The sequence below is a fragment of the Bombina bombina genome, chromosome 5 (assembly GCF_027579735.1).
Source record: "Bombina bombina isolate aBomBom1 chromosome 5, aBomBom1.pri, whole genome shotgun sequence".
Taxonomy (NCBI): Eukaryota; Metazoa; Chordata; class Amphibia; order Anura; family Bombinatoridae; genus Bombina; species Bombina bombina.
Genome location: NC_069503.1, coordinates 757,021,164 through 757,040,004, shown reverse-complemented (window position 1 = coordinate 757,040,004; position 18,841 = coordinate 757,021,164). Strand labels below are relative to the sequence as shown.

General features: G+C 38.4%; 1 protein-coding gene across 8 annotated transcripts in view; it reads left to right on the top strand.

The window, feature by feature from the left end:
• NFATC1 (nuclear factor of activated T cells 1) overlaps positions 1-18,841 on the top strand; it is a 351,303-nt gene that overhangs the window by 215,469 nt on the left and 116,993 nt on the right. For 5 of the 8 annotated variants that reach the window (XM_053714840.1, XM_053714836.1, XM_053714841.1 and 2 more), the window contains one exon: positions 14,643-15,332. The exons of 1 other annotated variant lie outside the window; for it this stretch is intronic. In XM_053714840.1, coding sequence (XP_053570815.1) covers positions 14,643-15,332 — 690 coding nt within the window. The remainder of the gene's footprint in view (positions 1-14,642; positions 15,333-18,841) is intronic. 2 more of the 8 variants (XM_053714839.1, XM_053714842.1) reach the window with 2 other exon arrangements.

Here is an 18,841-nt window from a genome sequence, read left to right as displayed (position 1 = left end):
ATCTGAGCATGCACAGATTGCTGGCTGATGTTGTTATCATTTATCTGATGTGTGTTATCAGTTGATCTGTGGGTGCTGAGCATTTACAGAGTTATTTTGGCTGTTGAATTCTAGTGTATAGCTTGTTGTCAAGTGGGTTGTGTTCACCGGAGTCAATGTTGTCCATGCATTGTATGGGTGACTTTTGAAATCTGATCTCATAATCTTCAAATACAGTACGTGATTGGTGTTATCGTTTGCATTTCTAATTTTCCAATGTCAAAGGAGTTGTATCAGGAGCCAAACAACACAATTATCTAAATTGGAATTGACCCCTAAGAAAACCCTAAGGGAGCTGCATTCATGTTCCATAGCTTCGTCAAACACCCTTATGCACCGCACATATACATCAGGATAGGAAATGCTTCTGGTAAGTTAGTGTCCCTGGGTTATGCTTTATCAATGAGTAATCCTGATATTGATAATAAATAATACAGACTGAATTTACCTGCCCCAAATATTTCTCACAAGCTTAGTAAATTTATGTATCTGTCATACAGCTGGGAATTTTGTCTGGATAGACAATAAAACGATAAAACCAATGAAGTCAGATATATGAAGCCTTATACTTACTGACTGTTTGCTTTGTGCCAGTCTAGTGTCTCATAATGTTACATCATAGCACCCCAGAGAGTTTCGCTTTCATACCTTTTTATGCTTTCTGGTTACAATATTTCACTACTTATTGATAATTTAGTGCTGACTCTTTTTTTAAGTCTAACTATTAAAAATGAAGGAAATAAATGCTTCATGAAAACCAGTAAAGATTTCTATACTTTTTTTTTTTCGTCCTTTTTTATTACAATCAACCTATTCACAACAGGACTCTAGGGACTGTTCCAAATTACAGAAGTGATGGTTAGGCAGGGAAAGGTTTAGAGCCAGACAAACTAAAGCATATGGCTTGAATTGGCAATTTGTTCTATTTCTGTCTTCACCAGTCAACTAGCGTAGTGAAATTGCACAATAGTATAAAACCATATGCTATGCTCTCTGTGCATTTCTTTTTTTAAACTTGTATTTTGTTATTTTTTATCATCTTTTAAACAATGAGATATTTTCTTTACACCAGTATGTTTAGAAAACAGAAAAAAATCTGAAACTATCTGGAAGTAAAAAATAATTTGCTTAAAAGGGACATTACACTTCAGGGTTATTACTCACCCTGCTATTGTTTTCCACCTGTGCTTAGAGCTCTAGTCAAAGCCATTCATTTAGTTTAACCCATTACAGGTGTTGGTTGGCGAAGCTCCGCCTCTTCATCCTGAGCGCTGTCATCTTGGAGCATGCGTGTTTTTGCACCTTGTGATAGAAATGGTGCACATTCACAGTTATGTTGCTTGCTTTTTAAAACTACTAACTTTCACTTAAGTTGCGCTCTCACATTAGAGAGTAGAAGCTTTTTGTTTTTTTTGTTTGTTTTTTTGTTTTGCATTTTTTTTACACAGTTTGTAAGTTGCAGAACAAATATACAAAACCCCTCAAGAATACTATAGAGGAATGCAGCCACTGCAAAAATGCGCGAATGTTAAACTCCAGCCCAGTATTAAAACTAAACTGGAGTGTACAATACAACAAAAAGACAACAGTGTGAATGCACACTGCTTCTGTCACAGGGGTCTATTTATCAAGCTCCGAACTGCATTTATCGATGTGCGACAGACATGGTTCGCTATAGCGGATCATGTCCGTCCGCACAATGATAAATGGGCCCCACAGGGTGCAAGACTAGTTAAACTTCAAGATGGCAGCTCCCAGATTAAAGAGGCGGAGCTTCACTAACTGGCACCAGTGTTAAAATAAGGGGACAGTTTTAAAGAGAGCCGCAAGCACAGCAGTTAAAGTAGTATTGTAGTTGTAACAATGTCCAATGTCCCTTTAAGCACTCTGTATGTAAATACATTGTATACAGTTGTTTAAATTATAAATAACATACCTCCCAACCGTTCTATAACCTGTGAGATTGTCACAGTTGGGAGGTATGGCCTGCTTCCTGCCTGCAGCCTCTCTGTGTTCTGGTTTTAAGGAGATGTCAGAGCCAAGCCCACTCCCTGCTGTGACACACCCACATCCCCAGACACGCCCACTGAACACTTGTGGCCCAGATTTTTCCTACATGACCCTCTACACAAAATGCTGATGGGCCACTGCCCACAAGTTCTTTATCTCCCACACCCCTGAATTCATCCGGTAAATGTTGGGAGGTATAAAATAATAATTACCTTTAATTATTATTTTCACCTATGAGGGGAGATTAAAGAGAAATTCTAGACAAACACTTGGGGAAACTTCAAGAATGCCTGGAATGAGCATAAGGCTACCCTATAAACTAATTAAGCTTATATATTATGGATAATTTAGGCAGACTTGTTTGGCCTATGGTTATCTACTATATGTTTAGGTTCTATTTATGCCTGTTTTAAAGCTCCAGCATACCAATATAATAAATACACTTTTTTTATTTCTGAGACTGGAATCTTTGGCATGCATTTTGGTGCTAGTCTCCAGCCACATACAGCTTCTGACTGGTGAATATGCACCTTGCACACATTGTCAGTGAAGTGATGATGTCAGAGTTAAAAGGGGTAAAAATTAGCCTTTTTTAAATTGCCTGTATATTATTGTTAAAATGCTATGTTGGCTGCTATACATCCCCAGCAAAATTAACAGTAGTAATGTCCCTTTAAATAATGAAATTTGGCTACAGATTATTGAAATTATTTATTTCCTAAGATATGGAGAGTCCACGGCATCATTCAATTACTAGTGAGAATATCACTCCTGGCCATCAGGAGGAGGCAAAGAGCACCACAGCAAAGATGTTAAGTGTCACTCCCCTATCCATAATCCCCAGTCATTCTCTTTGCCTCTGTCAATGGAGGAGGTGAAGTTTGGTGTCTGAAGAAATGAATTTCTTTTTCGGGTACTTTTCCCTGCAAGCAAGGATTTGGGTTTATCTGAGTCCACGTCAATCTCTTCAGTAGAGTAGAGGTGGTTTTAAGCAGTTAGGAACTTGTGAAGTAGTACTTGCTTTGTTTCCTAACACATTGCTGCCCATGGTACAGAAAGCTAGAGTTGTTTACTCTGTTCTTTCTTTTTCTACAGGTCTCTGTAAGGAGTATGTGTCCTTTCACACCTTGTGAGCTGTCTTCCTGCCAGACAGCTAGACTGCAGGTAAGTGCTTTTGTCTTCTAGGTCTTGAAGACTTGCACTTCAGAAGAATATGTCATATTCAGTAGATGGGAACATTTTTAAAATCAGGCTCGCAGTTAACAGAAGCTCCCTGCTCTGAGGCGGCAGACAGAAATCAACCCAATTGAATTCAGTTGGGTTGATTGACACCCCCTGCTAGCGACCGATTGGGCAGGAATCTGCAGGAGGTGGTATTGCACAAGCAATTCTGGTGAATTGCTGGTGCAATGATAAATGCTGACAGGGTATGCTATTGGCATTTATCGATGTGCAGCGAACATGATACGCTACATCGTATCATGTCCGCTCGCCCTTTGATAAATATGCCCCATGGCATTAATCTTCCCTTTATTGGGATGTTTTTTCCTCTTTGGGCTAATTTTGTTGAAATACTTTATTAGTATGTGTGTGGCTTATGTTTTATACAGGGATTTATATATAAACTTAAAATTTGGCAGTTGGTTTTCTTTGCTTGCTTAGTTTGTGAAAAATTAAGCTCCGGTGTTGTAGGCAGATTGAAATGCGCGCCTTTTACTTGCTGCATAGTTTCCTCTCTCTGCCGGTCACGTGACTTCTCTCTGCTGTCGGATATTAACGGAGCGGAGCAGCGGCATTGAATTTCAGTCTCTTCAGTGTCGATCTACTATATGATAATTTTAGAGACTTCTGGCAGCCAAATTGTGTATAAGTGTTACGGTAAGGCACCTCAGTCTGTCTGAGGTGTAGGGGGCCTGATTGGTTTATTATTTCTAAAGAATTTTTGCATAACGTTAAGCGGCTGTGGTATTAAAAATTCTTAAAGTGACAGTGTATTTAAAACATTTCTACAATTTGAGGAATTTTTTATTTAGTATTATGGAAATGGACCAAGAAGTCTGATGAGGAGGATACATCAGTAGCCTCTGAGGGTGAAATCTCAGATTCGGACAGTATTATTCCTTCATCTGATACTGAAGAAGTAAACTTCAGATTTAAGCTTGAACACCTTTGTGTACTGTTAAAGGAGCTATTGGCTACTTTGGACGACTCCGATATTTCTGTCGTTGTCAACCCTAAGAAGTCTAGTAAATTTAATAAATAATATGATGTTCCTTCCACTGTGGAAGGTTTTCCTGTCCCAGACTGTGTGACGGAGATTATTTCACAGGAATTGGGAGAAGCCAGGGATTCCTTTCTCCTGTTCTCCTGTATTTTTAAATATGTTTCCTGTTGCTTACTCCATTAAAGATTCTTGGCACACAGTACCTAAAGTAGAAGGGGCTATTTCTACTCTGGCTAAGAGAACTACGATCCATATAGAGGATAGCTGCTCCTTTAAGGATCCCATGGACACAAAGCTGGAAGCTTATTTGAAGATGTATGTTCATCAAGTTCTTCAATGGCAACCAGTTTGTATTGCCACAGTAGTAAGTGCGGCATCTTATTGGTACAACATCTTGTCTGAATCAAATTTAGTAGAGACTCCGTTGGAGGAGATACAAGATAGGATTAAGGCTCTCAAACTAGCCAATTCCTTTATTTCTGATGCTAACATGCAAGTTATTAGACTGGAAGCCAAGATGTCTGGCTTCTCTGTCCTAGCCTGTAGGGCATTGTGGCTAAAATCTTGGTCAGCTGATGTTACCTCTAAATCCAAGCTTCTGGTGCTTCCTTATAAGGGTAAGACCTTGTTTGGACCTGGCCTGGCAGAAATCATTTCTGATATTACGAGTGGAAAAGGGTCTTTTCTACTGCAAGACAAGAAGAACAGACTCAAAGGACGTCAAAGTAATTTTCATTCCTTTCGTAACTTCAAAGGTCAAAAGTCTTCCTCTTCCAAGCAGAAGCAGTCCAAGTCTTCTTGGAAGCCCAATCAGTCTTGGTATAAGGGGAAGCAATCAAAGAAACCCTCCACTGAGTCAGCATGAAGGGTCAGCCCTTGGTCCGGGATCGGATCAAGTGGGGGCAGAATTTCCCTGTTTTGTCAAGTGTGGAGACAAGATGTCCCAGATCCTTGGGCTGTAGACATAGTATCTCAGGGTTACAAAATAGAATTCAAAACTTTCTGTCCCAGGGGCAGATTCCACCTTTCATGATTATCTGCAGACCAGGTAAAAAGAGAGGCATTCTTGAACTGCGTTCAGGACCTTTCCTCCCTGGGAGTGATTGTTCCAGTTCCAGTAAGGGAACAGGGTCTATGATTCTATTCAAATCTGTTCGTGGTTCCCAAAAAAGAGGGAACTTTTCAACCCATTTTAGACCTAAAGTGCCTCAACAAGTTTCTCAGGGTACCGTCCTTCAAAATGGAAACCATTCGTTCCATTCTTCCTTTGGTCCAAGAGGGTCATTTCATGACAACCATAGACCTGAAGGACGCCTTTTTAGACAAACACTTTCAGTTTGTGGCTCTTTCGTTTGGACCTGCCACAGCTCCCAGAATTTTTTCAAAGGTTCTGCAAGCTTTCTTGGCAGTGATCAGGTCTCAAGAAATTGCATCATACCTAGTTGACAAATTGGTTCAGGCGCCATCTTTTCAACAAGCAAACTCTCATACAGAGATCTTGTTGTCTTTTCTACGTTCCCATGGCTGGAAAGTGAATTTGGAATTTGGAAAAGAGTTCCCTTGTTCCAGCTACAAGGGTGGTTTTCTTAGGGACCATAATATATTCCCTATCTATGAAAAGTTTTCTAATGGAGGTCAGAAAATCCGAAATTCTCTCCTCTTGCCTCTCTTTTCAGTCTACTGTTCAGCCATCAGTGGCTCAATGTATTGAGGTAATTGGTCTGATGGTCGCTTCCATGGACATCATCCGTTTGCTCGATTCCATTTGAGAGCTCTGCAATTATGTATGCTCAGACAATGGAACGGAGACCATTTGAATCTGTCTCAGAGGATAGATCTAGACCAGTTGACAAGAGACTCTCTCCCGTGGTCGCTTTCTCAGGACCATCTGTCTCAGGGCACATGCTTCCGGAGACCTTCCTGGGTGATTGCGACCATGGACGCCAGCCTGCTAGGCTGGGGAGCAGTCTGGGACTCGATAAAGGCGCAGGGACTATGGACGTGGTAGGAGTCTGCTCTCCCCATAAACATCTTGAAGTTGATAGCGATTTACAATGCCCGGTTTATCAGGTTTCAGTCGGACAACATCACCTCAGTGGCTTATATCAGCCATCAAGGAGGAACTTGAAGTTCCTTACCCATGAAGGAGGTGGCACGGAATATTCAGTGGGCGGAAGCTCACAATTGTTGTCTATCTGCCATCCACATTCCTGGAGTGGACAACTGGAAAACAGATTTCCTGAGCAGACAGACATTTCGTTCCGGGGAGTGGGCTCTCAATCCAGAGGTGTTCTCCAGGTTAACCCTCAAGTGCGGGTGCGGGAGTTGGATCTGAGGGCTAATCTTGGAGTAGGGTCAGGATTCCTAGAATTTCATCTTTTCTCCAGGAAGGTCTGGAGAAAGGGTTGTCAGTCAGTTCTCTGAAAGGTCAAATTTCTGCATTATCTATTTTGTTACACAAGCGTCTGGCAGATGTGCCAGATGTTCAATCTTTTTGTCAGGCCCTGGTGAGAATCAGGCCTGTGTTTAAACCTGTTGCTCCTCCTTAAAGCCTTAATCTTGTTCTTAAAGTTTTGCAGCAGGCTCCATTTGAGCCAATGCATTCCATAGATATTAAGTTGCTATCTTGGAAGGTTTTGTTTCTTATTGCTATCTCTTCTGCTCTGAGAGTTTCAGAACTCTCGGCTTTGCAGTGTGTTTCACCTTACCTTATCTTTCATGCGGATAAGGAGGTTCTTCGTACTAAATTGGGGTTTCTTCCTAAAGTGGTCACGGATAGAAATATTAATCAGGAAATTGTTGTTCCTTCTCTCTGTCCCAATCCTTCTTCTCATAAAGAATGTCTGTTGCACAACTTGGATGTTGTGCGTGCTCTATAATTCTACCTACAGGCGACTAAGGATTTTCGCCAGTCTGCCCTGTTTGTTTGTTTCTCAGGAAAGCGTAAGGATCAGAAGGCTACTTCTACTTCTCTTTCCCTCTGGTTGAGAAGTAAGATTAGTTTTGCTTATGAGACTGCTGGACAGCAGCCTCCTGAGAGAATTACAGCTCATTACACTCCTCTTCTTGGGCTTTCAAAAATGAAGCTTCTGTGGAATGTATTTGCAAGGCTGAAACTTGGTCCTCTCTGTATACTTTTTCCAAATTTTCCAAATTTGATACTTTTGCCTCGACTGAGGCCTCTTTTGGGAGGAAGGTTCTTCAAGCGGTGGTGCCTTCTGTTTAGGTCTGTCTGTCTTGTTCTCCCTCCCTGTTCATTCTGTGTCCTCTAGCTTGGGTATTGGTTCCCATTAGTAATTGAATGATGTTGTGGACTCTCCATATCTTAGGAAAGAAAACAAAATATATGCTTACCTAATAAATGTTTTTATTTCCGAATATGGAGAGTCCACGACCCCACCCTTTATTAAGACAGTTATTTTTTTACTAAACCTCAGGCACCTCTACACCTTTGTGTTATTCCTTTTCCATTTCCCTTCGGTTGAATGACTGGCAATTATGGGTAGGGGAGTGACACTTAACAGCTTTGCTGTGGTGCTCTTTGCCTCCTCCTGCTGGCCAGGAGTGATATTCCCACTAGTAATTGAATGATGTTGTGGACTCTCCATATCCGGAAAGCAAGAAATTTATCAGGTAAGCATAAATTTAGTTTTTCTACTTTCTAGTGCATTCTAGGGCAAACTGTTATAGGTCTTTGTTGCTCCAGAACAGTTTGTAGAGTAAGTGCAGTACAGGTTCTTTTTTTCTAACTCAGAGTTTACACACTCCTGGTACAGATGTGGAAGTATACACATTTAGCTCAGGCACATATTTGATTGACAGGCAAGTGTGCAAATAATCCATATGCACCAAGCAGAAGCTTCCACTGCTCATGCATAATCTGTCCAAAGTTTTGTTTTAAAATAAATAAATAAAAAATAAAATCTATATTTATCTAGACATGTAGAAGACAAGAATGAAGTCAGATTTAGAGAAGTAAATTAAAATATATTATAAGCAATAGTGTTGTGTTAAATATTTTGTTATGCTTAATAATGCTGGGTTAGTCTAGGAATTATCAGGAAAAGATGCTGCTCAGGGATATTTTCCTCAAGGTATCTCATATACACCAATAGCAGCATAATACTATTAAAGTGAAAGTAAATCCTAGCGTTTTACAAACGCTAGGATTTACTATTGAAACAAATAAAGGGCACTTTCATTCATGAAGAATAAGATGCTTCATGTAGAAAGCTCCTTTATTTGATTCAATGGGCGCCAAGCCGGATTTACCACACTATTGGCTAAGAGGTGAAAACGTCACCTCTTAGCCAAAAATTGGGCTGCTGTAGCAGCTAAAAATGGCGATAGATTGAATCAAATAAAGGAGCTTTCTACATGAAGTATCTTATACTTCATGAATGAAAGTGCCCTTTATTTGTTTCAATAGTAAATCCTAGCGTTTGTAAAACGCTAGGATTTACTTTCACTTTAAGGTGTTGCCCTGACCACTAAGCAGCTGCATGCCATTGGCTGACGTGAAGCACCTGACGAGCAGGAATACTAGACTACTACATGACACTGTACCATTCATGTGGTTTGTGTGGCAAGATGTGCATTTCATTATCATTAAACACATTTCCATCAAATTATTCACAACAATTTACTGTTTAACTGTCGACACTAATATGTCAAGGGTCAACACAGCTGCAGTACATATATAGTGCTTGAAATCAAACGTAACAAAATATTTCTTGTTTCATATATCACCAATGTAAATGCTGTCATATGTTATGTTGCAAGATAGTATCTTTTACCCCTTGACACTCAAAGGGTTAACATTGTCTTAACCCTTGACCTAATATCCTTTCCTAGGTGCTAACCCTATCCTGCGACAAATCAAATTATGACATCTAAACCCTGGGACATTTCTAGTGACGGCATGTGGTGTGACAGACATTTTATGTACTGGAGCAACTTTTCCATTCTGATACATTTTTTCTGTTAATATTTCAATAGGCTATCGCTCATATCAATTTTTTATTTCCAGCGTGCTCACTTCTTGCCTCACTCACTTTTAGTTAACCCCTCTTCCCCTATTTTCATTTACAGCTTCCATAATACATTGTAATATCTACTCTATCATTTTTTTTCTTTTCATCTCCATTTTTCCAGGGCCTAGCATTTCCTCTATTACTAGATTCATTAGAATTTATATTTAGTGTGCTTGCAAAATATTTACAAAATAAATAAATATGGTAATATACAAAGCTAAAAACTAATGAATATATAAATTATTAGACCCAGATTACAAGTGGAGCGCTATTAATAGATTTATATTAAAAAAGGGACAGTATACTCCATTTTCTTTTATTTTTAAAAAGATAGATAACACCTTTACTACCCATTCCGCAGCTTTGTACAACCAACATTGTTATATCAATATACAGTACTTTATAAACTTTAAACCTCTAAATTTCTGCCTGTCTCTAAGCCACTACAGACTGCCTCTTAAAGGAGAGCATTTTATAGCTTTCCACAGCAAAACACTGCTAGTTCATGTGTGCCATATAGATAGTTCTCACTCCTGTAGAGTTATTCAGAGGCAGCACTAATTGGCTAAAATGCAAGCCTGTAAATAGAACTGAAATATAAAATGTATATGAAAATAACCGTTTTGGTCATGAAAAACTGGAGAATGGGTAATAAAGGGATTATCTATCTTTTCAGACAATTTCTTTTTGTGTAGACTGTCCCTTTAAATTAAAAGAACATTTTATGTTGTGTGAGCAACAAAACTATTTCATCTATTATTTAGTGCACCTTCGGATTCGCTCACCTTAAAGCTCTAGCAAATGCCAGACTTGAATTTTGAAGAGCTCCCCATAGAAGTCTTTTTGGTGAGGGATTTAGAATGGCCACACTATCCAAACCTCCAGGTGTTAGCGAACCAAAGGCTTTTGCTCGAGCATTAACATTTTACATTCAACTTGTAATATGAGCACAAGAATAAGAGTGCTATTGATTTAACTTGAGTGTTGTTAGCTCTCAATAGCACTAATATTTTTGCACACCACTTGTAATCTAGGCCAGTGTTTTTCAACCACTGCCCTCAAACAGGCCATGGTTACTAATCAGCTGATTACTTCACCTGTGCTCTAGTTCAGATATAATGAAAACCTGGCCTGTTGGGGGTACTTGAAGACCATGGTTGAGAAACACTGATCTAGGCCATGGTATAGTAACAGAATTAAAGGGAGAGGGATGTCAACTTATTCCTTTGTTTCATTTAACAAAGCGCATTACAAAATATATATTATTTTAGTTTTTTTATAATTTATGTTCCTGTCCTGAATAAAGCAATTTCTTTGTCACACTTGTCCCTCTGCACCAAACGCAGTTGTCCTTATAAGCTTGTGAAGATTGGTAGGAAATGTAAAACTAACACTGCAATATTAGTACCAATTTACAGGGACAGTCAACTCCAAAATTGTTATTGTTTAAAAAGATAGATAGATAATCCCTTTATTACCCATTCCCCAGTTTTGCACAGCCACCCCGGTTATATTAATATACTTTTAACCTCTGTGATTACCTTGTATCTAAGCCTCTTTTGACAGCCCCCTGATCACATGGCTATTTATTTATTATTTATTGACTTGCATTTTAGCCAATTAGTGATGTGTCCTGCACAACTCCATGGGAGAGAGCTCAATGTTATCTAATGCCCCACATGAATTAGCAGTCTCCTGTTTTGAGAAGCAAATAAAAAAGCATGTGATAAGAGGCTGTCTGTAGTGGCCTAGAACAGACAGAAATTTAGAGGTTTAAATGTTATAAAGTATATTAATATAACACTGTAGATTGTGCAAAGCTGGGGAATGAGTAGTAAAGGCGTTATATATCTTTTTAAACAATAACAATTTTGGTGTTTTTACTGTCTCTTTAACAGGCTTGTCAAATTAAACTTTTATGATTCAGATAAGGCATGCAGTGTTAAGAGACTTTCTAATTTACTTTCATTATCAATTGTGGCTTCTAATATTCTCACTTTCTGAGGCACCAGCTACTACTGAGCATGTGCAAGAGTTCACAGTGTATACATATATGAGTTTCTGATTGGCTGATGGCACATGATACAGGGAGCCGGTAAATTGAGGTCGATTCTGGAATTTTTCAGGAGAAATATATTGATCATTAATTAAGAGTAAGTGCTATTGCATTGTCTTTATATGAAACTCTGCTGTATTTTATTGTCCTTTAAATCATGTTTGCTTCTGTTTATGTTTACCACGAAGGTCAGTTCGTGTTCCATGCCCTCAGAGCTGGTTTCAGAGTTGTAGAAAGTCAAACACAATAAAGTGTTTTGTTTTAATAACCATGAAATCCCAGTAAACTGGATATGATATTTGTAAGCATTGCTTCTCTTTATTTTCATATCAATTTATTGGGTTCTTTACTCCAGGTAACGTGCAGTTTTTCATTGGCTAGGCAGAATGGACCTATTATGTGGTATTGGGGTGGAAGGGTTGTGGGAATGTAGGAATTACAGAGTTCTAAACTATGCATTACATATTTTTTCATGCAACTAACTGAGCATTCCAATGGTCTTACTATTATATAAAAGCTACTGTACAATTTCACTTGAATTTCAGTTTTTTAGTTTCCCATTCTTCAAATGTTTTAATTAAATCATAATGGGAAAAAGAAAATGTGGTTTCTTATAACGTTTAGTTTAATTTGAAATATTATGTAAGGCTATAATGTTAATGCTGTTGAAATGTATGTATAATGCAATGTGATATTTAGCTACTTGCACTGTTCTGGGCATAGCTGGCTAGTGACCTTTGCCACCTCATGAAAATTACTAATTCCTCTTCAAACCACTCCCATATCAAATATGTGAGGAAGTTCAGCCGCTTACTCCATTGCCCAGAAAAAAAACCCCGGAAAAAAAACCCCAGTGTATACCACAAAGGTGCTCTAATTAAAGTTAAATATTTAAAGGGACAGTAAAGTAAAAAACAAATCATGATTTAAATAGGGCATGTAATTTTAAACAACTTTCCAATTAACTTTTATTACCAATTTTGCTTTGTTCTCTTGGTATTCTTAATTGAAAGCTAATCTAGGAGGTTCATGTGCTAATTTCTTAGACTTTAAAGACTGCCTCTAATCTGAAAGCATTTTGACACTTTTTCACCACTAGAGGCCGTTATTTCATGTGTTTCATATAGATAACATTGAGCTCAGGCACGTGAAGTTCCTAGGAGTCAGCACTGATTGGCTAAAAATGCAAGTCTGTCAAAAGAACTGAAATAAGGGGGCAGTTTGCAGAGGCATAGATACATGGTAATCACAGAGGTAAAAAGTATATTATTATAACTGTGTTGGCTATGCAAAATTGGGGAATGGGTAATAAAGGGATTATCTACCTTTTTAAACAACAAAAATTCAGGTGTTTACTGTCCCTTTAAATACACCGCTGTTGTGCACTATTTTGTGTTCCCGCATTCATTTTGCTTTTTGCGCATGTCAGGTTGTGCTCGTATTATGAGTTAAAAGTAAAAAGTTAGCGCTCAAGCGAACTTGTTCACTTTCAACTCATAATAAGCACGATATCCCCATTGTGCACAAAAAGGCTGACAGAATCCAATATTGCTTGTGCACAACAGTTAGCGCGCCACTCAGAATCTATACCTGTGACTGATCATTAGTTTTAAACTCAGTTTGTTGTCAGTGTTGTTTAATAAACCTGTTCATATACCGTACATTATAGTTACAGGTTTACTAAGATCTGGTTCTGCATATCAAACATAAATATTATATAAATGCCATCTCTATTTCAAACTAATGTTGTCGGTGTGTGATGCAGGTTACAGCTAAGCTGCCCAGTATATATGTTACTCATTCTGAAAAGAAACATTTATAGGAAATTACAATGTGGGTTCCTTTTTATATTCAGTATAAAGAAAAGAAAGTAATTTGAGAAGATTGCTGGCTGAAACACATCCATGGTTAAATGGATAGAGAGGTAAAAAATTAAATGTACACAGGTGTATTTCAATTTAAAATAGAAGTATTTTTTGTAATATACTTCCATTAGCAAAAATGCTTCTTGAAAATGTATTACTGTTTTTCAGCAGCATTCGCACATATCCTGTGAGGGCCCCCGGCCCGTGCACCAGTATTCAAGCACTATGAATGTTCAGAGAGGTGGCGTGGTGTCAGTGGCGTATTTAGATTTTGTGCTGCCCTAGGCACTCAAAACTCCACTGCCCCCCCCCAGTTTAAGGCCTTTTTTTGGCTATAATATTTCAAAAGTAAGGGTGTGTATATATATGTGTGTGTGTATTTGGTGTGTGTGTGTGTGTAATACGAGTGTTTGTAGTGCAGTGTGCCTGTGAAGTTCAGTTTGAGTGTATGAGGTGTAGTGAGTGTGTATGTACTGAGATTCAAAAAGTGCTGCCCCCCCAAAATCTGCTACCCTAGGCAAGCGCCTTGTTTGTCTAGGCCAAAATACGCCCCTGCGTGGTGTGTATTGCTTCTGAAGTTGTAATCTGTGGCATACAAGCTACTGCTGACCCTCTGAGAAGGTGTGGTGTTTAATTAATGATGCATGGGCCCTCACAGGATGTGCAGATGCCACAGAAAAACAGTAATAACATTTATTAAAAGCATTTTTGCTAATAGAAGCATATTGCAAAAATGCTTCTATTTTTCAAATGTAAATGCAGCTATGCACAGTTAATTTTTGACCTTTCTATTCCTTTAATTTTAAACAGAATGTTTTGCTTTAAATGTTATATCTTTTCATCAACGCACCATAGTCCTAAATAGCTAGAAAACAGTTAAACTAAACATATTTAACAGCACAGAAAGCTATCATAATCATTCTGGCTTCTGGTGACATCATAAACCACAACTGTATTTACATGTGTGTATATCTATTTCTTGATTCAGTTGAATATGTTTAGTCTGACTACAATTTTACCAAATGTGCAGACATTTATCAAATGGACCTTCGGTAGCAGCAGAAATGGCAATAGTACATCCAAGTAAAAAATTTTGCTTTGATTACTACAAATCCATGGAGCCCTTGGGTCCAAAGCTTCTTCAGCAACATAGCTATTTGCAAATAGATTTTTTATAGCACATTAGTGCTGGAGGAGATTCCAAAGAAAATAGTTCTTTTGAATATTAGAACCAGCTGTGACTTTCTCATGCTGATGACTCATACATTTTTTTTTATTGGGTGGGAGAACGAGGCAAAAGACACACAGAGTCTTATTCAAGACCTTGTTTGTTTTGCAAGGGGTATCCTAGCCACAAGCCAACTTGATCTTACCAAATGCAACTTATGTTTATTTAATTTTTTTTCTTCTAACAGTTCCAATTATAAAAACAGAGCCCACTGATGACTATGAGTCAGCTCAAAGCTGTGGCCCAATGAACCAAGGATTAACTCCACTCTCTAAGCCATACTACAGACAACAGATAATGATGCCCCCTGATCCTGGTTCATGTCTTGTGTCTGGCTTTACTTCCTGTCAGCAAAGAAACACTGTGATGTCATCGTCTCCAAACTCAAGTCCCAAACTCCATGATCTTTCACCTTCTTCGTTCAACAAATGCATCATGAATCCTGGTCACACTCAGCTAGGACTTCAGCAGCCCCCTGGAGGTGTCCCCACCATACAGGAAGTGCCACGGTCTATAGTTGTGCACCCAAGTTCACCAGATCAGTCATCCCACATCATGCTGCAGCCGCAGGTGAGTCTTCATCAGAGCAGTAGCTGTTCACTTGGTTATCAACAAACAGTCTATCCCAACAGTCCCTCATCTCCAGTTCCATCTGTTACCCAAGAGCCAACTTATTTGCAGCCCTGCAGTCCAACTCACTCAGCATTAATGGGCCAACCACAGCACCAGCAACAGAAGGTTCAGAGCAGTGATTCTCCAAACAGTCAACCACTGTCACTGGCAGAGTTGCATGAGGACAGTAATCATAATTTGGCCCCTATTCCTGTAACGGTCAAGCGTGAGCCAGAGGAACTGGATCAGTTGTACTTGGATGATGGTAAGTGATCGGCAGCTGCTGAGGCTTCATTCTACTATATAGCTGTATCAGTAAGTTGTATATTAACCAGATGCTTTCAGGAGCACTCATACATTTCTAAACTAAGGTATCGTGAAGAAATATGGGCAGTTAGAAATAATAAAAATAAGTAGAGAGTGATTTGAAAAATGTTCTTAATGTAGTATTTCTCATACTGTGTATTTAAAGCATTAAGTAACCACTGAGGAAGCAAATCTACCAATTGCTACACAGAAATAATTGCAACCATGTGTTTGTAACGCATGCAGGTGATCTGATAACTGTAATAATGTCTGGAGATGCATTGCCTGTGTAAAACTCCAATAACATCATGTCTATAATAACAAGACATATATCACATAAAGCACATCAGAACCATCTCTTTTATCACTGTTTTTTATCCACTTTTATTTGGCAGTCATGATCTAATAAATTCAGAAATGAGAGCCTCTTATTTTACTGCTCTTAAAAAAAATATTATGCTTTCCCTGGCACAAAATATTCTAACTTAAAAATAATTGATGCCAGAAATTAAATGCATTTAACAATTTATGAAATACAGTACTTTATGGCGTTTCACAATAATAATTTCTACAATTTTGGTAGAACCAAACTCCATCATTTAGTTTTTTTCCATTAAAAAAATAAACACTTTATAATTTATACAACTCTTATTATAATGTTATTGTTAACTCATAATTCATGGTAGCTTGTCAATATACATTTAGAACCCACAGTTGACAAAAAGATTGAGATGTTTTGTTTACTTTGGACGCCATTCTGCCAAAATAATCTTGATCATGTATTCCATTCCATTAGAAGAGCCATGCAAAGTTGTTTTTATGGGCTACACTCATCAAAGTGTCAACCTGTGAACATTCGCTGGGGTTAATATGCTCACTGTAACAAATCCGGCATCATTATTTATAAATAAAAAGTCCTAGCTCGCAGCTCGCTTGCGTCAAGTATTAAAGGGACACTGAACCCAAATTTTTTCTTTCGTGAATCAGATAGAGCATGCAATTTTAAGCAACTTTCTAATTTACTCCTATTACCATTTTTTCTTCGTTCTCTTGCTATCTTTATTTGAAAAAGCAGGCATCTAAGCTTTTTTTTTTTGGTTCAGAACTCTGGACAGCATGTTTTTTTATTGGTAGATGAATTTATCCACCAATCAGCAAGGACAACCCAGGTTGTTCACCATAAATGGGCCGGCATATAAAGTTACATTCTTGCATTTCAAATAAAGATACCAAGAGAATAAAGAAAATTTGATAATAGGAGTAAATTAGAAAGTTGCTTAAAATTCCATGCTCTATTTGAATCACGAAAGAAAAAATTTGGGTTCAGTGTCCCTTTAAGCGAAGATCAGCGTACCAATGATAAATATAAAGCATTGAAGGTGCATATTTTAGTATTTATCATTTGATCTAGCTGGAATTATGTACGATATCAATCATATGACAATCACGTTACACTTTTTTTCATATATTTTTTATCATGTTTGCCAAGTTCATTCTTATTCATGAATAAGTGCAGTTCAAAAAGGTAATTTTTAATTTGTGTACTTATTGGGTCCTTTAAATATCTAGTTATTTTGCTCGTATGACAAGTTAAAAGTCAATGCGATCGCTTGAGTGCAATTGAAGTTAACGTGTGCTGGGTTAGCACAACCTCTGAGCTCTGGTTAACTGTTTTGCAAAACAAAAACGTGTCACAAACACATCAAAAATACATTACACAGTACACTTACACTCATTATAACGCCATCTAATAAAAATTATTAAAAAAAATATTGCACAAAAAAGTTATAAGGACTCAAAGATATGAGGTCTCATGTATTAGAAAAAAAAGGCATGCAAAGGACTTTAACATAGAGATACATACATATACATGTCTAAATATGTATGTATAGATATATATATTTAGAAGCTTGTACAGATGTATTTATATATGTACAGTATGTATGTATTTACAGACATATATACACATATAAACATAAATACATATGCATACATATATACACATAATTATAAGTGCATTGGAGGCTTTTGCAGTTAGGAAGATTAAAACATGAAAACATATATTTATTAGTGATGTCACGAATTGTTCGCCGGTGAATAGTTCCCGGCGAACATAGCTTGTTCGCGTTCGCAACAGCGGGGGCGAACATATGCGATGTTCGATCCGCCCCCTATTCGTCATCATTGAGTAAACTTTGACCCTGTATCTCACAGTCTGCAGACACATTCCAGCCAATCAGCAGCAGATCCTCCCTCCCTGACCCTCCCAGCTCCTGGACAGCAGCCATTTTAGATTCATTCGGAAGCTGCTTTCTTAGTGAGAGGGGGGACAGTGTAGCTGCTGCTGATTTAATAGGGAAAGTGATAGCTAGGCTAGTGTATTCAGTGTCCACTACAGTCCTGAAGGACTCATCTGATCTCTGCTGTAAGGACAGCACCTCAAAAAGCCCTTTTTAGGGCTAGAACATCAGTCTGTTTTTTTTTCCTGTGTAATCTAATTGCAGTTGCCTGCCTGCCAGTGTGTGTGTGTCAGGCTCACAGTGTATACTGTGCCCACTTGCCCAGTGCCACCACTCATATCTGGTGTAACAGTAGTGTAAATTTAAAAAAAAAAAACTTTTTAACTGTGAAACATCAGTCTGCTTGTGTAACCTAATTGCAGTTGCCTGCCTGCCAGCGTGTGTGCCAGGCCCACTTGCCCAGTGCCACCACTCATATCTGGTGTAACAGTAGTGTAAATTTAAAAAAAAAACTTTTTTGACTGTGAAACATCAGTCTGCTTGTGTAATCTAATTGCAGTTGCCTGCCTGCCAGTGTGTGTGCCAGGCCCACTTGCCCAGTGCCACCACTCATATCTGTTGTAACAGTAGTGTAAATTTAAAAAAAAATCTTTTTTGACTGTGAAACATCAGTCTGCTAGTGTAATCTAATTACAGTTGCCTGCCTGCCAGCGTGTGTGCCAGGCCCACTTGCCCAGTGCCACCACTCATATCTGGTGTAACAGTAGTGTAAATTAAAAAAAACAAAACTTTTTTGACTGTGAAACATCAGTATGCTTGTGTAATCTAATTGCAGTTGCCTGCCTGCCAGTGTGTGTGCCAGGCCCAGTGCCACCACTCATATCTGTTGTAACAGTAGTGTAAATTAAAAAAAAAAAATTGACTGTGAAACATCAGTCTGCTAGTGTAATCTAATTGCAGTTGCCTGCCTGCCAGCATGTGTGTCAGCCTCACAGCATATACTGTGCCCACTTGCCCAGTGCTACCACTCATATCTGTTGTAACAGTAGTGTAAATTAAAAAAAAAAACTTTTTTGACTGTGAAACATCAGTCTGCTAGTGTAATCTAATTGCAGTTGCCTGCCAGTGTGTGTACCAGGCTCACAGCGTATACTGTGCCCACTTGCCCAGTGCCACCACTCATATCTGGTGTAACAGTAGTGTAAATTAAAAAAAAATAAACTTTTTT